The 23,147-nt window shown below is 36.3% G+C and overlaps 1 protein-coding gene across 5 annotated transcripts in view; it reads left to right on the top strand.

Annotated features, from left to right (window-relative positions):
• Nucleotides 1–23,147, top strand: part of TMEM245 (transmembrane protein 245) — an 83,938-nt gene that overhangs the window by 16,691 nt on the left and 44,100 nt on the right. The window contains exons 5-12 of one of the 5 annotated variants that reach the window (XM_071736812.1): nucleotides 349–435; nucleotides 1,761–1,973; nucleotides 6,984–7,153; nucleotides 11,916–11,939; nucleotides 18,225–18,329; nucleotides 19,623–19,705; nucleotides 21,869–21,959; nucleotides 22,740–22,838. In XM_071736812.1, coding sequence (XP_071592913.1) covers nucleotides 349–435; nucleotides 1,761–1,973; nucleotides 6,984–7,153; nucleotides 11,916–11,939; nucleotides 18,225–18,329; nucleotides 19,623–19,705; nucleotides 21,869–21,959; nucleotides 22,740–22,838 — 872 coding nt within the window. The remainder of the gene's footprint in view (nucleotides 1–348; nucleotides 436–1,760; nucleotides 1,974–6,983; nucleotides 7,154–11,915; nucleotides 11,940–18,224; nucleotides 18,330–19,622; nucleotides 19,706–21,868; nucleotides 21,960–22,739; nucleotides 22,839–23,147) is intronic. The other 4 variants (XM_071736813.1, XM_071736814.1, XM_071736816.1 and 1 more) reach the window with 4 other exon arrangements.

Genomic DNA, 23,147 nt, shown 5'->3' with positions numbered 1-23,147 from the left:
TTTCTGTTTACAGGTAACTTATTAAAAAATTAACTTTTTCTCCAAAATGTAGTTTGTATGATAGGGCCAACCTTCATCCCTTTGAGACCTGGACTGATTAGCCAAGAACCACTCCATCTGATGCTTCTGCTGTGTTCAGCTCCTTGCAGAGTTCATTCTTTAAGGCTGCAGGCTGTAATTCCTTTGAGAATATTCTGAAGTTCCACCAGATATGTTACCATCAACCAGCTGGTATTTCTGTCATCATCCCAGTGTCTTATCAGTTGAGTGAAACTAGATCTGCCTTATTGTATTCGTGTGGTGAGGGAGTGTTTATGAGGGCTCTAAAAATAATTCCCTTACTTGTAGAACACCAGTGCAGATTTCTACAACAAAAGAAGAGTGTTCATCCACTGTATGAGGCTGCAGAATTTGTCACTTACCACTACTGTACACGTATGACAAATCTGTCTTGTCTTTGTGTACATTCTAGCTGTCATGCTTCAGGCTAGGAATGGCTTTAGTGACACAATGCAGCTAAAACTGCATGTGTGGGACATGAGTTGTTTGACTGATAGCATGTGGTGTATTGTAATATCATTTTTACAGTTTTTCTTCATGAGAGGAAAGTGGTTGATGCTGATGTGGCACAGGACAAGTGAAAAAAGTTGTTTTCATTGCTTACCTGCTGCAGTATGTACCAATGTAACAAATTGCCTTGAGAGTAACTTTTCAGGTTTCCTCGTGTGTGCATTTTTCTGAAGTAATGGTGTGTGGGAAGTGCATGCATTTCACCACCAGCATGCAACCTCAGTAAAAATTAATACTGATTTGCTCAGGAAAAGGTTCTGCATGCAGTGACTGAAGATGCATTTGATATCACCCATGATAGTCTTGTACTAGGTAGATGAACCAACTAAGAAGCTAAGTAAATAAATATGTTCTTTAAACGATAATTTTAATCTGGGCAGGATATTTTTTGTGAAATGACTACAGTTTATTTACAAATACTTTTAACACATCAGTTCACATCTTAAAATTCAGTTTCATGTTTACTAACTTAGGAATGAGAGTATGACAACTTTTGTTACTCACTAATTTGTGCTTGCTGTTGCTACTAAAATGTAATTCAGGATCACAGTATGGGTGCTATATGGAATGTGAGCATTCAGAAAAACTGTGGTAAGAAATCTGTAAGATACATGCTTCCTCTTCAATGTGTGCTGTATTTTTTTGTTTGTTTAAATGAGCTATGAGCAAACCTAGATTTATTTTTGAATACTTGATGTGAAATCGAAGACATTTTTTAAGTCTTCGGAATTTTTTTAGAAGTGAATTACACTTGTTTGTCAGGGTTTTATGGTATTTGATAAAATATATTTGGCTTGTAATTAACCTGCAGCTGCAGGGTAGCTTCTCGAAGACTGTGGCATCTTCTCTCCTCTTCCCAGCACTGCTTGGCATAGTGTTGCATGATGTGGGAGAGCTTACACAACCATGTTCAAGCTTTTCAAAATTCAGATAAGTGCCAAAGCTGCCTCTGTTTTTTAGGGAAATTGCAAAAAAAAACCCAAAACCCACCATGAAACAAAACAACAATCCTCTTACCACAGAAGGAAGAAAAAAAGAAAAAACGAAACAAAAACCCAAATACAAACAAACAAAAAAACAACCAAAAAAAGATCTTACATTTGTACTAGGGAGCATATTCTGCTCTGTGGCAGAACATTAATAGAACATTAATGTGATTGTTTCCACTTCTTTGTTTGCATTTGTTTTAGGAGCAGCAGAAGGTGACCAGCCTCCACATGCTTCATCATCTTTTTCCAACACTTCATCCTCTTCTGGGAGCAGACAAAGACCTGAGATTGCATCTTTTCTTAGAAAAAAGAAAACTAGTGACATTTACTTTGTTACACTTGTGTGGGCCATTGTAATTGTCCAGATCTGGCTGAATTTCTGGATCGTGCAGCTACTGCCAGTGCCTTTTGCAGGTAATAATACAATTATTAGAAATGTATGCTAGATGATAATTTCCAATAACCTTTTGGCTTTGTGTTAAATAACATAGAAGGAAAGACCTTCTGCTGGTATGACTTCTAATTTAAAACTTCCTCAAGATTTTTTTTTTTAAGAAAAGAACATGAAGAATGAAGTAAGGTTCTTGAATATTATTATGTCCTTGATGAATTGTAGCTTCAAATAAGATTGATGTGCACTTTCTGTTACCATGTAGTGTAAGACTGTAAAACTGCTCTGTCTGATGACTGTTATAGTTACCTGGAATAATTTTGTGCCTTATTTTTTCATTACAAGAATACTTTTGGTTTAGAATGCTTTGTTTTTCTTCCTTTTGATGTTTTGTCTTTGATGTTTTTGCACCTACAGATGAAGAATATTGTAGCTTTTATTCAGCACTGAAGTAAAGCTCATGCCAACTTTTAATTTCCACTTAAAATCAGTTGTTAGGCTCTGTGAACAAGTGATAAGATAAATTTAGTTCTGGTTCTAGCTCTGAGGTTAATTATCTTTGTTGCTTCACATCTATATACTTCCCTTATTTTACATATTAAACAAGGAGTAGTTACAATAGCCACCTAAAGAGCTTATTTGAAAATTGAATGCCAGTTTTTCCAGTACTCTCTTGGGGGGGTGAATAGGGAAGATGGGAATTCTGGAAACATGCATGAGATACTCTGAATCTGAAAACACTTCCTCCTCTCCCTCTACTGTAAAGAAAAGGGTGAGTTTTATCATTTGATTGGATTTTCTTAAAACTCCAGTTAAAACACTATTTTTTAGCATTTTTTAAATGTATCTAAAACTTAAATGTGCTTATTTTCCCTTCTATCAAGTGTGGTGGGTTGGGCCCAGTTACCAGCCAGATACCCCGAGAGCCACTCGTTCTTTCCCTGTCTTCCAGTGTGGACTCATCCTTGAGCTGCAGACCCTTGGGGAGATACCAGCTCAGGTATCTCCTCATCCTTAGGTTACAGTCCCTTCAAGAGGTGTTTCTGTTCCAGGCAACTCCTTCACAGGCCATGGTCCCTCTGAGTGGAGTGCCTTCTCCACCATGGGGCCTTCTACTCCCCTAGACTTCTTATCCTCTCTGTTCCCTCTTCCTCTCTATTCACTTATTCTCTGTGTTCCCTCCTTTTCTCTTTCTCCAGTGTTTTCTTCCCTTTCTCAAGTGTAGTTTCTCAGAGGCACCACACCATGCCCAGCTCAGCTTTAGCCTGTGGTGGCAACCTTGTAAAGCCAGCTGGCACGGGGCTGCCCCATGGAGGCCTCCCCAGTGGCCACCTACCTCCAAAACCTTGTGATTTACACTCAATATGTAAAGCTGTTATAAACCATCAGTTGTGCACAGGGAAATCATGAGTGTGGGGCCCATGCTAACTGGGTTGAGGAGCTCTGAACTCCTGAGAAGCATGGTGAAACAAACAGCTTCACATGTTCAAACATACATTTGGTGGTGACACCACAGCAGCAGCTAAAGGGTGATGTGATTGTCAGGAATAAAAGTAGCTGAATAAAGGGTGAGAGAGGGATTTGGGTTTTGGTTTCTTTTTTTCCCTCTCAGTGTAGTTGCTATAGAAGAACTGCCCAGTTTTGGCTTATAGAAGCAGAGTTAATTTGTTGGAGAGAGAAATAAAGGAGTGAATTAACCATTCTTTAGAAATACCTACTTATGTGGGAGGAAAAATGGAAGCAGTAGTTCTGAAGTTAGGCAGGGAATGACTGTTTTTAAGCTTAAGCCAGGCAAATGTAGGCTAAAGTGCACATCTATAACTGAAATGGATAGGTGCTCCTGTTGTCAGTCACTAGGTATAAATTAGCTACCAGAACTCGTACCAATATAGAAATGAGTTTTGAGAATATTTGTGATGTGTTTCCTGTACTCTAGGCCATTAAGGGTCTTTTCTTGGCATATAACTGTGTATAACTAGATCACCATAACAATATTATGGAAAGGCAGTATAATGGTGAACAGAGCCAAATTTAGAATGGTGGATCGTGTTAAGTTTCGGAAGGTGGAGAATGATAACCTGGATTATTAAGAGAGGTGGATTTAAAAAAAAAAAAAGTAGTGGAAAATAGGAAGACTTGGCAGCAGGTTTCATTGCAACTTGTCAAGTTTAAGGACCACTTCTGAGACCCTAAGGGAAATCTTGTTAGTACCTGAAAAAACCCAGACAAACCACCTCTAAAACCTTAAATAGAAAGGTGTTCATTTCACCAGACTTCCTTATATTGGTAGGCAACATTCCATGAAGTAGCATTTAGATTATTAGAAGTATTTTGGTACCTTTAATACTTTTCCTTAAATGCATTTTTACTCTGCTAGATGAGATGCTCTTTTAAAATTGCTTAAAGTGGAGGCTGAAAAAAATATATTGTATTTATGCTCTAAAATGAAGAGAAAAAAAATCACTTGAATTCAGAAAAACTAAGCAGTAAGTCAGGTTGTGGAGCTCTTGTAGCAATTTGTTCAGTGACTGGAGCCTGGACTCCTGTTATTGTCTCTTTTCAAGATCTTTCATTTAGTTCCTTGCTTGTCTGTTCCATCGGTTTTAGTTCTGTTTTTGTCTTCATGAAATTTTCTGCTTCTTTGAGATACTTGGAATTTCTTATTATGCAGCCTTTCTCTTCTTTTATGATGTATTTCTAGTAGCAGTCCTCCTTTTAGCTTTTTCTTTCTTTCCTCTTTTTAACATAATATTACTTCCAGCTGTGTGATGGGCTTCTTTGAAGAACCTTCTAGCATCATTTTTGCAATGACTACACTCAGTTTCTTTAGGAGACCATAGAATCATAGAATGGTTTTGAGTTGGAAGAAACTTTAAAGATCAGATTAGGATGCCATTTCAGGTATGCTGTTCACCTTGTAAAATATAAGTTTGCCGTTTTGCTGAAGAGCAGTTCGTGTATTTAGCATGGCTTGCATTTCTTTATATGAAATTTAATCCCGCGTATTAGGTGCTGGCACTCACACCTTTTCTCTGTGTTTGCCACATGATATTCAGCAGAAAGGTGATGACATTGTTTCTTCGAGAGAGTAAATCCCATGTTTGCCACAGGGTGGTGCCAGAGGGTAAGGAAACCAAATGGCATCGAACTGTTGAATGAGTTACTGGCATCAAGAACTTAACCTATTACACAAGTAACACATAGGCTCATGTGGAACTTTCATAAATGTCCTGTGGGTATTACACATGTCCGAGGAGAAGCATGATGTGAGTTTTTGAGGATAAGGGAGTCATGTTGACATATGGCAGTAACTAGTGAATCTAGTTTGGAGACCAGTTTTTCATAATAGAAAAAAACAAACTTTATTAAAAGCACATTTTAATATAATTATGGGCACTTCAGTACCAAATTTTGCTACAAGTGCAGTACCATTGGAGGACTGCTACTAATGTTTTCACAGAATGTTATTTTACTGTGTAAGCAGAATTTTTAATAATGACTAGTTTTGTATCTGCATGTCACATTCACTGTTACTAAATTCTGGATTTAAAAAAATGCTAGAGAGGAAATAAGGAAATTATGTGATTCTGTTGCTAGTAGTTTAATTTTGTTTTCATTTAGAGCTATAGTTTTCATTATGCAGTACAGTTTTGTTTAGAGGTTTGTGTATCAGTAGTTCATGGCAGAACTGGGTTGTGAGACACTGCAATCTCTTATTGCTACACAGAATAATTATGATCCTTTCAGCTGATGTATCTTGTAATGATTTTTTTATAACTGGTATGTTTGCATCAGTGCTCCAGTAAAATCAGTTGTAATACAAATCTTCATTTGTAATATGAACTAATTAACTCCTGTGTTCTGCTGTTAGATTTTCTAGTGGCTTTGAAACATGACTTTTCTTCTTTTCAGTGATAAGAAGATAGGCAATTTGAATGGTATAACATTTTGTTTAATAAAAACACAGCAAATATTTCATTACTTTTAAACGTCTGTTAGTTTAAAAGGGAAGTTTTATATGTATCATGTTTCTTGCTTTCACGTTCCTGATTGTGATGATTCACAAGCTTGGCACTCAGTAGGAAAGGGAGAGCAGTGGCATCACAGAACTGGAACCATTAGCCTTACTCAGAAGTCTTTGGGCTTTATTTCATGGCAAGTAAACAGACCTGAGCTTTTATTTCTGTAACTGTAGTGCTGGAAATTTCTAGTGTTAAGTAGCCCTTTATTTTAGTGTGCATATACCTCATAAGTGTTGGAGAAGAGCTCTTTGTGGTAGCAAAATGCTGGGGTTTGGGTTGTTTTTTTGTTTGTTTGTTTGTTTTGTTTGTGTTTCTTATTTGGGTTTGGGGAAAAAGCAGGCAGGCAGAGTTGGTTTTGGGTTTTTTTTTTTGGAAAAAAGTTGTGAATATTTTTTCTTTCGTGGGGTTTTGAGGGACAATATGGACTTTTCTGAAGCTTTGTGTTATCTTCAAGCCAAGATAAAAAGCTGATCTCAGAATGTTTTTGATGTCTAGAAGCAAGATAAATCCGTAGCTGTATTTCATTAGAAAGCTTAAATGAATGCTGCTTTACTGTGAAACTCTGCGTGATCTGCTGTCAGTTCTTAAAGTAAACATACAGCTTTAATAGTACAGAAGGCATAGAACTCAAGAATTTAGGCTAAAAAAATTCTTTTACGTCTAAAGTACTGCTAAGTTTGGAATGTAATATTGTGTAAAGCTGTGATAAATCCACTTACTGGAATCATGGAATGGCATCCTCATATCCCAGGCCTTGCTCAAGTCTCAGCTGCTTAATTCTGCAGTGTGCAGGTACCTTTCTTCTACTGCCATCTAAATTCCATGTGGTCAAGAATGGATATAAAATAATGGATTAGTTTTAAAACCACTTGAAAATTCTGCAAGTGATTTATAGTGGGAAATAAGACTGAAGAATCTTTTCATTTATCCTTTCAGAATGGAGTAGATGGTGTGGTCTTGTGGTGTTCCCCTGCCATCTCTAATGCTTTTATTTCCTTCTTGTGGTTACAGTTTGGGCACTTAAAAAACTCGTGGCTCATTTTGGAGTTTTGAACTTCATGGCAAACCATTGCAGAAGTTGGTGGCAACTCGCTGAAAAATTTATGAAGGAACGTCAGGAAGCTCTTGCTCCACGGCCCATCAGAGGGCTTGGAAGAGTCATGCTAAAGCTTGACAGTAAGGTATTTCTACTTACTTCCTTAAGCAACCTGGAAGTTTGTTTTATTCTCTGTTCACTGTATGCTGAGATGCTTCAGTTCTAAAGTAAATGTCTGTCACTAATGGACATGTCCCTCATGTAAAACTTTATCTGTTTTATGGTGTATTTTATACCACGTCTCTTCTGTCACAATCGGCACTTAAGTACACATTTAAAGTCCAGTAAATGATTACATGCAAAGCTTTACAGAAGTCACTTTTTAAATGTTGAGTTAGCTTTAGAAGATACCTTATCCAAGTAAGGCAAACTTCTCATGGTTCAGTCACCTTACCTGATTACAAAGGTTTGGAAATTAAACTTAACAAGCTTTAATCTTCAGGATGAACCATTCCTACTTCTGAATTAAAAGCTTAGTTTATAAAGCAACAAATTTTATTCTATAAGTAGGACCTAAACTGATCTGAAGACACTTGTTTATGCTATGTAGAAGTATAGGTGTTTAACAGTGGCAAGGTGGTACAGAAGGGAAGCTTTCTTCTGTAAGAGAAGAAAAATGTGGGATGGTGTATTTGGAAAGGGCTACAGAATAAGGCTTTTGTGCTCTGCTCTCTTCTCCCCCACTCAGAAAACATCCACTTTTCTGGAGTTGGAAAGGTCCATAAAACTTAGAGGTTTCTCCATTCAGAATTCTAAGTTTTGAGTTAACCTGACAGATTATTTTGTGTGTAATAACTATGTAACAGTGTGTAGAAATATGCTTCTTTTAACTGGGTTGTTGAAGTATTCTCTGCCATAGAAAAAGCAGTTACTGCAGAGTTCCGTAACTGAAGAGCTGAACCTTTTAAGTGCATTTGTCAGAGCATCTGTACCTCAGTAGATCCATCTGTGGTTTCTAGTTCTGAATTCCTTAAGTCCAGATAGGGCTTAAGTTAAACAGATGTCAGAAGGTCAACAAAAGTGGTAAAATGGCAGTACGAAATAAGTTAGAATTTCACAGGATTCATTAGGGAAGAATCTGAAAAAGGGAAAAAAAATCTTTCAGAACACAGCTGTGAGAAAGATAAAAGGAGTTTCCGAAGATAAGGGAAAGCATTAACTTGCTTGGATCAGAGCTGACATTGTACAAAGCTTTTCATGAAAAGCTTTTGTTTTGTAAGAAGACTCTTTAGACACAATACTGTATGTACCACATTTTACGAGTTGTCAATTTTAGCATCTTTGCATTGCATAACTGTATAATGCTGTATCCTTCCTCATTCCACTAAGTCTTTTCTCCTTAAATAAGGTAGGGCTTTTGCCATAATGTGCAGCAGAACTTCCCACTCTTCAGCTTAAATAAATTTAAGGTCAGTTTATATTCATGTTGTTCTTGTCTAAGCAAAAGAACAGTGCTGGCACAATTCGTTTCTCTGTGCTGTGTGTACTGAAGCAATTCAAGCTCTTCCAGCCTTTATAAGAAAGCTACTTGATACTCCACATGATTCTGTTGTCCTCATTTGTGCCTATTCTATTTACAGTTCATCTGGCTTTTATAATTGGTGGCTGGAATTATATGTGGTCTTCCAGTGCTTGTCACACTAATGCTTTTAAATACTCTGTGCATTGTAGGATCACGGATGAATCTTAAAGATAAGAGAGCAGTAATTGGGCAGCAATTCCATGGATATTGGCAATTGTGATTTTGAGGGGACAGGGAAAGGAGAGGAATGAAAATTATATTCTTGCATGTTTCTAGAAAGGATGGATGAGCTGCATTTAAGTTTGATCACCAAACACTTTGGCTTTAGTAGGTGCTATTGAAGAGGAAATAAAAATATACAAACACAAGAGAAATTCATTGAGTAAATTGCTAACAGCTAACTTTTTACACACGTGTGTGAGAAACCAAGATTGAAGGGTTATTTCTTTTTCAGCTAGATGTTTAATTTTAAAATATTTTATTTGTGCTTTCTTTTCTTGGGAGCTGAAACTGCTTAGGGGTATTTTTTGTTTTCTTTTGTTTTTGTTTCATTCTGGTATTGAGGGAATTGGAGCCTGAATCTCAGCATCAGCATATGTTGGGGTTCTTAGCTAAGTACAACCAGCCATTGGCAAGGTCTGTTTCACACAAATATAATGTATTACTAGTTCTATCTAAAATGGTATGACCTGTTAGGAAAATTCCAGTTTTGAGTAAAAGGTAGTGAGAATGAGGAGGACATCTTAGAATGATGTCTTTTTATGGCAAGTGACATTTAGGAGACTGGTGTAGATGATCTGGAAAAAAAACCAATGAGAAATTATGCAAGAGTACTATTCATGCTTACAAATAATTAAGCTTTACTGATTATGTCTGTTTCTTGAATGAAAGCAATAAGAAAATAACTTCTTTCTCAGTCCTCATCAACCTGTGGTTATCTTGGAAGTGCAGACAAATTTGAATGGAAGAGAAGTTCTGATGAAGAGGAAAGTAGGGCATTTCTCTTCATTTTCTTTATAAACAGTAGGTAAAGCTGTGCCTGTATGTGCAGGCCTGGTTTAAATGTGGACTATGGAAATAAAGTGTCCCTAAGTGTATTCTTCAGTCCCTGGTGGCACAGTTACCCCATGGAGCCAGCAGATGCAGCAGTTCAGATTCAAGAGACATCCCCTAGAGGAGGTTGGATGAGATGATCTCTGGAGGTCGCTTCCAACCCCTAACATTCCGTGATTCCTGGGGGAAAGAGTAGGGAGATAGGATGTCATCTTAACAGATATGGTATCATGCATGTTTCTATCAACATCAGTCAAGAACTAGTAATTTGCTTCACTGCTATTATTAAGAGACTGCTATCTTTTGAAATGTGACTATAATTTTGATTAGAGTTTGCAAGGGAGTTCAGCAACATTGGCAGTTGCTCAGCTGCATGCACTAGATTTTATGAATTAGGATGTGCTAGTATTTTGAATTGATGCTTTCTGGTAGACTTCAGTTATATACTCTTTTTTCTAGTTAAAGAGTACTAGAATTTTATATATGGAGGACTGTAATAATTGGGTAAAGTCAAGGTTTGATTCTTCTGGTTTAGAACCTAGCTATAGCAAACACAGAAAATGTGCAGAATCTCTACCACTGCATATGTTATTCTAGAAAATACTCTCATAGAAACATAGTTTAAAAAAAAACTGGAAAAATGGCTGTAGCCTTAATAATTTTGGATGACTTGAAGATTAGAGTTAAGCTATAGCCTCTTTTTGTGTGTAGATTGAATGCATTTGTAGAACTAATTAAGTATCAGTATTAGTAAGATAGTAGGCAGGTAGAGCCTCCCAGATACTGTCTTAAACACTAACAATAAAATAATTATTTCTCACATATAATGTTATTTCCTAGTTAGCATATTTATAGTCCAATTCCAAGAGGCTGAAATTTTAGAAAAAATACCAGAGACTTCCTTTCACATTTTACTGCAATCTCAGGCTAGGAGAGCTCTGGCTTTTGTTGTATTTGAGTTGCAAGGTGGAAAAGTAGAGCCATGAGATCTATGGCTTTTTTTCCCAAAATTAACTTATTGTATAGTGGCTTTCAATATGCAGAAGAGAAACTGAAGGCAAGAGTATGTTGTTGAATCAATAAACAAGTTTACCTTTTTTCAGTAATAAATTATTCTTTAGGTGAAGAGGTAAAATAGAAACAAATTTCACACTGTCAATTTGAGGCTTTTGAAGCACTGTCATTGCTTTCTATTACTGTGATACTTCCCATGCTAGTAAAAATGGGTACTTTGTGACATATTTCACTTTTATGTTTCCTGATGTTCATGTTTCTTTGTAAATCTGCTTCTAGCTTCTGATGTCACTTAAATAGCATTCTGAGATTTAAAAAAAATTGAAATGTTCTTTCATTGGGAACTAATATAATTTCTGACAACTGGTGGAAACACTTGGTTTATTGAGCACTCAGTGATCTTGTTTTTGGGGAGAAAGACTTCATCTTAAGTCGACCCAGATGAATAATAGTATTAAAGTTTTTTAACTGTTGTGATTATGCTGCTGATTGCTAATTGTTAGAATCAGGAGTATAGTCCTACTGTACTTGAGCAGTATAGGTGAGATCTAGTAAGGAAAAATAACCGTAGTACAAAAAGAGAATCTAACTGTTGAAGAGCCTTTGCACAACCAGTAAAATCAAATGAAATCCATAAGTTTATTTGATTTATGACTTGCTATTGCGTGTTTCAGATTGAATTACTTATTTGGTGTTCCATTGTATATCAATGTTGTAATATGCATGTGGTATTCAAAATAATACACAAAATATATTTTTGTGTCAATAAAACTCAATTCAACTGTAGTTGACACAATAGGAGTGTTTTGTAATTCATAGGAAACTGCCTGAGTGGGAGTTTTAACGCAATGAACAAATACCTCATATTAAGTTTTGGTGTTTCAGTGAAGTGCTTTTGTTGGAGAACTTTTACAAGTCCTGCTCTGAAATGTTAGCTCTTAGTGCAATTGAACTGGAATTGCCCAGATTATACTGCTAGATCTGCTAATATCATTAAAGTTGTTCTTGTTATATCCCTCTTTGTTTCAAAAAGTTCATGTTAATAGTAAAATCTAGATTCTTGTGTTAGATGTTATGATCTTTTCTTCCTATTGCAATTTACTGTTGTGTGGAACAATTTCATTTTCATTCTGTGGATGACTTTGCCTGCCTCTCATTGCATTTTTTCCCTCTCTATTACTGCATTTTTCAATAATTTTCCACTGTGTTCTTTGTCTTTTTTTCCCCTTTTCTTCCATCTCCCTCTGCCACTGACAAGCTGTGGCACTGGCTTAATAAGAAGGTAAAGAAACATAAAAATTGTGATTCCAACTAATGGATTCTGTGCTATTGGGGAGTTGCTTTTTGCAGCATGAACTCTCTATAACATGCCTTGCTTCTTAGTTTTCTCTCCCAAGTGTCTCATTTCCAGCTCTTGATATAAGCTACTGAAGGTCATATAGTCCTACCTGATCTCATCTTCTACTAAAACAAGTGCACATAGTTAAAACGTTTTGTACAGCAGAATATTGCATTAGCCTTTCAAGTTGTAGTTTAATTTAGTGGCATTTGAAAATCAGTTATCTCCACCTGGTCTCCAGTAGTATGCATAGCAAAGCCAGTTATCTGCTCTAACTGAATTAACATGGAGCTGCTGAGGGTGAAGCACAGTGGTAAAGCTGTGAACCTAAGTACTTGCAGGCAGTGCACTGACTGAAGGCAGTTCATCTTTTACATTCATACATGGCCTGTAAACCCAGTGGTATTCAGTACAGCAGGGGGGGGAAATGAGAAGACTCCTGGTCTCAGAGCTGCTGAACCTAACAGCAGTCTTAAGGGAAGTGAGTAAAAAAAAAGAAAAAAAAAAAAAAAAAGCTATAATTAAAGCAGTTTTTATGAATGTGTATGATCTGTTTTGTAAGAAATGTACTCCTCAGTTCCCATGGTTCATCTTAGTCAGGTAGGGATAACTTCTGTTCTTTGGGGAACTGTCATCCCATTAGAAGTGAGAACTGATTCAGCCCATGTTCAGCCCTATGAGTGACTGAAACCTGGAGAACTTCTCAGAGCAGTGATACCTTTCTGAGACTGGGGTTAGTGCCACTGCTTCAGATGAGAGAGCTGGACAAGAATGCCTGTAGCATGTGTATCCTGTAGCATGTGTATGTTTGCAGCACCTGAGTTCTAAAGGTGCACATGTATGTGATAAAATAGATGAAAACAAAGTAATGAGTGAAGGAGAAAAAAAAAAATCATCTGGAAATGGGTTATGCTTCCAGCAGCAACTTTTATCCTCACTTTCCACTGCAGTAGGAGAGTCAGAATGGTTACTATGGTTTTATCTGCAGCAACCCATCCTTTCCATTCAGTAGCTGTCATGGTAGAAACAATAGATTTGCCTTCCATGTTGTGAAAGGCACCAGAAATACTGACATTTGGAATGCTGCTGAAAACAAGCAGAACAGAGCAGAGCATCCAGGCCATGGGGGCACTGGCACAATTCTCTAAAAAGTTCTTGGAAACAACAAAATGGGACTGCACATCTGGCATCTGCTGTGAGTGGTAAATGGGGAATAATGCTGCATGTAGCATCCAGGCAGAGCACCTATAATGAATTTGGAAAGCATGATCTTCAGTATTTAATCAGTGAATTCAGGGGTTACACGATGGGGAGCTTTCTGTGTTTCTGAATAGGAGAGTGGAGGTGCTTGCTTCATGGGTCAGTTACAATTGTTCACTAAGGGGAAATTTTGAATGTTCTTTGCCCTTGAATGTAGATTTGTTGTTTTAAAAATTACATTTTTATTTCCTGACTCGGAAATGTTTGTTTTGTGAGTGACTTATGATTAGTAGATATATGCAACCATTGCCCTTCATAAACTGTTTGGTTGGGTAATGGTTTGTTAACAAAGTTCAAGTGAAAAGCTGAGTTCAGTGAACCATAGGTGTTAAGTCTCAACTACTTTTTTCTGGCTCTGAGTTTGTCATTTGCATGTTTGAAAATGCATGAATGTAGATCAATTTCTTCCTTAAAATTGCTATATTGCAAAAGTAATATCCTGTAATTGCTTTTAAGTCTAAAATGTCTTAATTTTATTTTTAACTTAGAGATTTGTATTTACTGAACAAAACCCTATGAATATATTTTCTTAACAGGGGAGTTTTTTATTTTCCTGGGAGGTCTTTCTGAAAACTGCTGTTTTGCTTCATAATTTCATAAGAAGAGAGGTTACATGTAGTGCTGACTTCTGTGCATGATGAAGTAGAATAATATTATAATAAAGATGAGGAAAAAAAAGGCAAAAAATAGGATGCAAACTGTATCAGCTTCTCATCTTCTTGAGGGTTTGTTTTGTTGGTTTGTTTGTTGGGGGTTATTTTGTATTGGTTTTGGGGTTTGTTTTTTTGTGGGTTTTTTGTGTTAATAATTACATTTTTGGAAAAAAAAAAACCAAAAACCTCTACCAGAGGCTAAAAAATGAGATTTGTAATACAAAGCATCGGATGCAGTTAAAAGGTTACTTTCTTTGAACCCTTCTCCTTTTTGCCTGTCTTTGAAGGGAAATAGTTTTGAGAACACCAAGAGAATTTTCTGATAATCCACAAAGAAACTAAAAATACCACCTAGAGATGGCAGAGTTCAAAATTTGAATTGATTATCACTGCCTAGTGATAGACCTTTTTTTCTTCCTCTTTTAAAAGCTTTTATCAAAGACCTGCTTGAAACATTAGTATGGTTTGGTTGGGTTTGGGTTTTTTGATGTTTTATTTATTTATTTAATAAATAGAGTATAATCACAGTTTAATATGATATATATTGCCCAAAATATAGAAGAGGTTCAGTTGGGCTATTATTTTTTGTTCTTTATAACTTTATCTATGGCAGGAGTCTTTAGATAGAAATGCTGAATTCTGCTGTTTCTGTTGGAGAGTCATGGGCATGAATAGATTTGAGACCTTACCTAGGATGTTCTCTTTTCTTAATTAACTACTCACCTGATTCATTTCAACATAAGTATGAGATGTGTCCTGATTTAGTCTGCCCCTTGTTCTTACCAGATGATATTAATAAGATATTCTTAAATAATAACTGAACTAAAGGGATATGTCAACATGTCTGAGAAATGTCTTGTAAAAAAATCCTGATAGATAGCGAAGCTGTTCAAATAAAACAAAAAACCTCAAACAGCAACAGTCCTTTTGGTAATTTCGTGTACATTTAATTGGAAGTTAAATAGATGACTGGGTATGCTTCATTGTGTGGTTAATGCAGTAGATAAAACCCATTAGAAAAACTAATGTTCTGATAGTTATGCAGTTTGATACATGTGAAAATATGAATTCATAAATTATGTATCTTACTGCATGGTATGGACAACATGTCTATGTAGTAGGATTCATGACTGTTAAGCATGAGCTGGAGTTACAGCTCAGTGTAATACACCTGGTGTGATCACCCAAAAGTTGAAAGCAGGGAGAACTTGGAAATTACTGAGAGGCATTTCAACTGAATGCACCTCTACAGGTTGGTTTGTTTGGGTTTTTTTCTGTGGTGAGCTAAATCTAAAAAAACCTTTCAAAAGTTGATAATTTTCCCTTCAAAACTATGACAATTAAGAATATTTTTTTGTAGACAGTCTGTCACAAATCCCTGACATTTCGGTTTGGTTTTATAAGTGTGACCTTCTGTAGCTTAGGAGCCTGGCTTTCCTCTACCTTTGCATAATTTTGGGTCTTGTGGCAGCATCGGCTTCCTGCTGTTGACTAACGTTTAGATTAGAAGCTTGGAACTGAATTTAAAACTTCATGACCTCTGGCTAATGACTAGTATTTAGTCAGTGTTTGTCTTTGTGTGCATGCCCATGGTTTACAGAAAAGCTGTAAAGGGAGGTCTGACAGGGTTGGGAGTAAAAATGAAATTTGGACCTGATTCAGTGGTAAGTACAAGCCCACAGGGATTTAACAGCCCAGCTTTACCTGCAGTAACATAGCACCTGTGCATTATTTACGCTTGAGTGTGCAAAGTGAGTGCTTCCTGAGGAAGTATTGTGGGTAAATGTAGAGGAAGGAAGGGAGGTTTAGTAGCAAGCATATTGAAATTGAGGGAGTAAACGTGACCCTTAATGGATGCTGTGCATCTGCTTTTACTTCTACAATACTCAGTCCAGTTCAGCCTTCTCCTGGATTTGTCTGTACTAGTTGTAGAATTTGGATTTCCTTAAGACTGTGGTGAGAAAGGTAACTGCAGGACCTGTAGGCATACCAGAGGGGGCTTTCATCTAGCTTGCTTGGCTTGCCCAAGTAAATAAACACACAAGATGGGCTTGGATGGCTGAGGCTGCTGCCTGTACTGTTACAACATCAGTGCTGCCATTACTTTACTAACTAGATTAAAGGTAGTTAAGGCTTTACATGTGCTGTACCCACACCTCAATGGCAATGTAGGCACACTCCAACCCAGAGTCAGGAGTGTCAAGGGAAGATCTGCTTTGGTCATGTTCCAGTTGAGAGAAAGTCCTCATTCTTATCTTTTGGAGGCCAACATTTTTGGAAATCTGTGACAGTGCCACCAGTTTCTTGGATTCAGCAAGTCTGATTAAGGTGCTATATATAAGACTAACTAATGGGTTTCTTTGCTCACTGGCTTAGAAAGTGAATAGCAATTAGTTTGAACTTTGTTACCCTAAGAAAGAACAAGGGCAGCTTTCACTTTAGTAGCTTCATTTTGAAGCCCATACTACAAAATTTTGATCCCCTGGCCATCCAGTGTTTTCTAGTGATAACTTTTATTTCTGACCTTTAAAAAAGGGGCTTTTATTTTTTGCTTCTCTTGCATAATCCTTAGATGCCTGTGAGGCTTGAAAGGGCACAGAAAATCCTGTTTTCAGTCCTATTGCCAAAGAGGTAACAGCCCCATGTAGTGGCTACCCAGAGATTTTCAGAAAGCTTCAGTACTGCTACAGGCATGTAAACTCCCTCCAGCACTGGCAAGGCATTTCTGATGGTTGAAATATTTTGGCACTGCTAAAAAATATTAAAAATACCTGGGAACAAAGATTTTGCAGATTCTTTTCAGTTTCTCTGAACTCCTTTCTGCAAGTCATAATATAGTGCAGATTTTGCTACAAAAACTTGCTGGCTTAACACTTATTTCTTTTAAAAAGATTTTGCTTTGTTCCAGTTTTCTTCATCATTTCGAACAACAGTTTCTGAAATGCTGAATATAATCCTTGTGTTAATTTAGATCAAACAAGGACCTGGTTGTACAAGAACTTGAAAAATAATTGCTTAATGTATGTTGCCTGCTCAGATGCTACAGGCTGAGTACAAAAAAAGAATCCTTACTTTTTTTTTCAGATAGGAGTTAGAACCTCAGTGTTAACTAATTAAATCGGCACATAGCAGTTGGCAGAATTTTGTTGTTCCAGGGCCAAATTTACATGTAGGGATAGGGTAAATAACAAAGAAAGAACTAATGTGAACCATGAGCAAGCATATTAGTAGGTTTTTAAGATCTCTACCTAAAATGTGCCAACCTAATCACTGAGATATAACTTGTACTCACTTGGAATTACTTTCATCTACTGCACGTTGACTTTGACCTCAGTTCTCTTAAAGCACAAATTTTCCTGCAGTAATGCCAAATGGAGTCAAAATAGCTTTGGTATTTGAACCACAGAAACCAGAAATATTTATTTGGTCATACTCGCATGGGCTTTCACAGTTTTTTGTGTAAACAGTCAATTTGTGTATGAGATAAAGCACAGTTCACATTATTATTGAACACTTTGCAAAGTCACAAGGCTGGGCAGCTGTATTGTTTTAAATGACACTATCATCAGAATTTCTCTAATCTTAAGCAGTATCATTATTTGTTTCTGGACTTGTACAGAATGAGTCTTTCCATAAACCAACAGAACAAAACACATGCCTGTTTACTTTATCAGTAGGTTTAGCTGATGCATGTTTAATGCTGAGCATCCTTCGAAGAGTAAAACTGGATAGAAATAGTCAGTGCTGAACAATTTGCCTGATACACAATAATAAAGAAAACCTCCAGCCCCATTTCGCTTCAGAAGCTGATAAGCAGCTTTAAAAATTTGGTTGCTTGCAGAAATACCTTATTTGTTGTTTAGGTGGCTGTTAGCTATTCAGCTTTTACAGTCATGGTTGTACTTAAAAGCACAGCTTGATAGCTTCCAAGTCCTGTGCAGATGCTATATGTAAGTTCCCAAGTTGCTGAAAAACAAGAAACTAAGACAAGTATCTAGGTTCATAGCTGACACGAATTCTAGCTTCTCTAGATTTAGTAAGTAACCTGATTTATTGCTTGCTTTTCAGAGAGCTTGCTGTGTCTTGTGGTAATGTGTAAATGTTGTTTGCAAAATCACATGTCATACCATGGCCTTAATCATGCTAACATTGCTTGTTAATTGTTCATCTTCAAGCTTGGACATAAATGCTGTTTGAGTAGAGCCTGATTTTGCACTCTTGAGTGTAAATTAAGATAACAATACTGTTATATAGCATTGCTTTCATTAAAGATTGATTTACATGCTATGATTTGTTTTTTCTTTTTTCTGCACAGATGATCATCTGGTTGGAGAAAATGCTAGATAAAATAATCAGCATTTTCATAATATTTTTGCTAGTGATAGGAACCCTTCTTCTAGCCCTGCTCCTTACTGCAAAGGTACAGTGTGCTAAGGAAAGTAATTGTAGAGCTCTTTTTAAGTGCTGAATGAAAGGTTTTTTTAATGCAAAATTGTGTAGCTTTTTTTTTTTAATTTAGCAACTCAATGACTTGTATTTGAACTTGTTACCACTTGAATATAAAAATTTCTATATTTATTTAAATGTATATGTTTATTTACGTATATGAGAAAACTAATATATGGACATTTGGAAATATGAGATTTATTCTAGTAAAAGAATTCCTAGATTCTCTGTTATAGAAACAGATTTGTTTTGCATCCTGTTACACTTGTCAATGTCAAGAGCCACTTGAAATTTTTTCTTTTCCATTTACCTTGCATCAGTAACATCTGCAAAATTCTTAAGGTGTATTTGCCAATTTGTTAGTGTAATTGCCTGTAATAACCTCCTGGTATCCTGTTTTGAGTGTAAATGTGCTGAGATTCATGACCAAATATACTCTGAAATTGATTTTTGTGTTGTGGTTCAGCTTTTTCTCGCCAGAAGAGGTCACTCATGTACTTTCTTTTATTTTTCTTTTTTATTATTATTTTACTTTATTTTTTACTTTTTTTTTAAATGGAGCTATATTCATATTTGAAACAGTTAATGGAGTTTGAATGGTTGGCTTGAATTCAGTTACAGAACAAAAATCAGTGGATTCTGATGTCAATCTCCTTTTTCCAAAATGTAGGCTTATATCATGTCGAGTACTTACAATTGAAAGCTTTGAAAGTTGTGCAAATATACCTGTCTAAACCTTCCTTATATTCATAAAAGAAAAATTAAGATATTTATAAGAGCTGTCTTTTATGATCCTTACGGAAGAATTAATTTGGTGAAGAACTTCATTGCATGGTTGGTCATGTTAGAGCTGAGCATTTATTAATTTTTCTGCTGCTTTGATCCACAGCTTAGAAAGCTATATCTGAATTGTGCTTTGTATTTTTTAGTACTTTTCTTGGAAGCACTACTGTATTGTTAGAATTTTTCTTACACTGATGAGATAATAGCAAATGGAAATTTAAATCTTACCGGTCACATAGTATGTGACCAAAGTTGTCATTCAGGCTGATTATTATTTTATCAATTGCTTTTTTTGGGCTAATGGCACTTCATTCTTTGTAATGAGTTGTCTGTGTTGGAAGAGTTACTCTCTCAATGTACATGTACAAACTGGTCACCACCCCCCTGAAAAAAAAAAAAAAAGGAAAAAAAAGAAGCCTCTCTGAATGTAGGTAGAGTTCTAGTTTCCATTGCATAATATTTCTTCTCTTTATATTTAATTTAGGTACATCAAGAGAGTGTTCACTTGATTCAAGTCACAAGCAGCTTGATCAATGAGACAGTAGCCAGTCACCCAGAATGGGCAAAGTAAGAATGCTGAAGTTAAGTGAATAGTATAGGGTGGATGAACAAGCTTCCAGGTGCTCTTATGCATAGTTTTTAATGTAAAAAAACCCCCTAGGTGAGCAGAAATGGGAGTGGCTGTTGCAGGGAGATTTAAAAGTTAAACACTGGCAGCAGTAGTGCTTATGCATTACTCTAGAGAACTGCCAGTGTGGTGTCTCATTTGATGACTGATTGGACTTTGGTGGAGAAAGACAGCTGTATAAACTTCTCTAGTTACAGTTTTGGAGAAATACTGGCATAGTGCAGATAGAAAAAAAGAGGTGAAAATTCTTTTGGCCTTTACCTGTTAAAAAAAAGCAGGTAAGAAAAGAAAAGCAAAGGAAGAAAAGCAAAGAGTGTTCTCTGTAGCAGGCTGGGAGATGAGAGCTGAAAAACTTGTTCAGTGTGGAGAGCTGATTGCAAAATGCCTTTGAAGGAATATTTGTCACAGAAAATGTTCTTGGAATGAACTGAGAAATGAGGGTGGAAAGAGTGGGAGATGGGAAGAGAGCTTTGCATGAATCAGTTGGGAAGGGTTATTCCTAAGAGTAGATGTGTGTAGTGTATGCAATGGGAAGTTTGTAAGATATGGTCTGTGTAATGATTAAAGCAAATGCCGAGGCAAATACTAAGGAGGAGAGAAGATTTTGAGGAATTTCTATAGAGAAGAACAAGGGCACAGTGGTGAGCAAAGAGGTAATTGCATGAACAGCAGAGGGGCAATAGGTAAGACTGAATGTTTTATTGAGGGGAGGATGTTGCAGTTTGCTTTCCTTCCACTTCAGATAAACAGACATTGACTAAAGGCGAGTCCAGGCACTTACCAGAAGAAAAGAATTTCTCATGAACAAGAATGGTAGACTTTTTTTCAAGGGCACTTTCTAAACAAAAGCCATGATGATTTAATGAGTTTTAAAGCGCATGCTATGTTACAAGAGTGAAAGAAATTTTCAAAAGTACAACTAAAATGATGCAGTCAATAAATGCTATAGTAATATGCGCTTTAGCTATACTTAAGTAATCACACTGAAGAGAAAACACTTTAAAATATGTTTATTTCTTCATGGCCTCTCTTGTGTTGTCTGGCTTTCCATTTTGCTGTGAGATGGAATGAGCTAAGTAGGATTAATGACAACAGAAATTTGATTGTCAGAAGCTTATTCATTCAGTATTAGTTCAGTAATTAGAAGGATTTAGCAAAAATTCTTATATCCAATCTTTGCATCCAAATTGGAAACATCCAAAACACTATCTTTTAATTAATTAGGAGTAATTACACCTCTTGTCAAATCCATCAAGCTCCACCAGCTTTCAGAGCCTGATGCTCACGGTATGCTTGGTGGTGAGTGAAATGTCTTGAAATTCCAATGAAGAACATTTCTAAAGGGTTATACAGACATAAAAGCCTCCGTGTTCATCTTCAGTCAGGTGAACAAATACAGCAGTTTCATTTCCTGAATACTTTCTTATTTTGGAAGGGCTCCAACATCTGCCATTGAATCAAGATGTAGAAAGAAAGTTAAAGGAGAGAATGTGTGCTCTGTATTCACAAGTGTTAGAATGCTGGCAACACAGTAGGACCCGTGCTTGAAAGTGATTAAATCTGAGAGCAGTTAGTTTGTTGGGGACTTGGAAATAACAGGTGCCCAATCCTATTGCTTCATCTGGTCACTTTTTCAGGGAAACTGCATTAACAATTTATATTCAATTTGCAAGTCAGAAGATTGTCTTTGCAACTTGATGAGACTGCTTCCTAGTATTTTCAGACAACCAGAACGCTTTCAAAGAACGTAATGTGAATACCACACATACATATTGAAGAGCAGATCTCTTTTGAAAAAGTTAAGATATCAATTTAACCGTGGTTTCTGGAGCCTTGGATAATTCCAAATGCAGTGATGTGCCCTAGGTTTAGTTGTGCTTTACTTACAGAAAGTCTGTTCCTTGATAGGTGGAAGGAAATATAGTCTAATTGTAGTAAGTTTGTCTGTATTTAACCTTAACTGCTAGTTGTTGTTTCAAAATGTTAACTTGTAACAAAAATGTTACTTGTAGTAATGTAACATTGTACCTGTGTTTTAGGTATAAGAAAATATATGAAATATGTAGCAGTTAACTCTCTTTTCCTTCTTTAAAAAAACCTAGTTGGCTCCCAGAAGCTCAGGTTATTCAGAAGGCTCTCAATTCAGCAGCTAATAATGTATACCAGTATGGCCGAGAATGGATTACACATAAGGTAAGAATGAGCTCCCTCACTTTTTAAAATGTTTTAATTTTTTATATTTTGTAACATTAAAAAGAATTTTTAAAAGTTTTTCAGGGAGTCTTTTCTGTGTTATTAATCATTCTGTTGATAGATCTGTTCTTTCCACTGTAGTTTGTGAGTTGTAGGAGGAGTGGGAGTGATTTCAGTAGTCTTTTCTGCTCAGAGAAATATTTATTTTTAAGGACTGAAAAATCTGTCATTTTAGTAAGATCACCAGTGAAAATGCATCAAATAAAGATGAGTAATTGTTTTCATCTGGCTTTAGCTGTCCAGTTGTAGGCAGTGTAGACTGTTCCTTTTTTCCCCCCACCAGTGTTCCGATTTCTAGGTGGGCTGTGTATGGTAGATTGGACTTTTTTTTTAAGATCATAATTTAACTTTCTTCAACAGAATTTACGAAGATTCTTATTTATATGTTTTGATATCTAGTGTACATCTCAAATTACTTTAAATATTTACTTTAAATAAAATCAAGGATTTTTGCATTGAGCATTTTAGAGAGTTACTATTTTTCAAGTGCAGAAAGAAGTCCTCAGCTTAGTGCAGCAGAATTTTTTTTTACAGATAAAAAGCTTCATGTTGTGAACCAGGTTTTCTGAAGTATGTGTTCCATGTTGATACTTCAGCTTTTCTAATAATTTGGCTTTAAGCAGTGCTTTTGCTGACAATGTGATTCATCTGGCTTGGAGTTCACCAGTAAATGCCAGCTTCATTCTGTCCTGTATAATAAAAGATTTCTATTTGTTTTAGCTCCATAAGATCTTAGGAGAAAAAGTGAATAACACCGCTGTGATTGAAAAGCAAGTGCTAGAACTCTGGGACAGGCTTTATCACTCTTGGTTTGTGAAGGTGGGTAACTTACTCAAATGGTATTTAAATACAATATCACTTAGTGCTTTGAGGTAATTATGCTAAGTATCCATTTCTGAGAAACGCTGAGTAAAGGTCTCAGTAAAAAAAGCTTTTAAAAATTGAGAGTATAAAGTAGATCAGTCTACAGTTACAGTTTGAGTACAGCCAGAACTGTGTCCTTAACTTAAGTAGTTGTGTTACTATGTATGCAGTATAACTTATGCTTTGGTCACTTTTTATATTCAGTATTTCACAGTTTAGAGCTTTCAGTTGTATTTTTCTGGTCTCATGGGATTAGGAAAAGAA

This window comes from Heliangelus exortis, chromosome 2 (assembly GCF_036169615.1).
Source record: "Heliangelus exortis chromosome 2, bHelExo1.hap1, whole genome shotgun sequence".
Classification (NCBI taxonomy): Eukaryota; Metazoa; Chordata; class Aves; order Apodiformes; family Trochilidae; genus Heliangelus; species Heliangelus exortis.
Note: the sequence above shows the minus strand (reverse complement) of the source record. Positions and strands in the feature narration are given on the sequence as shown.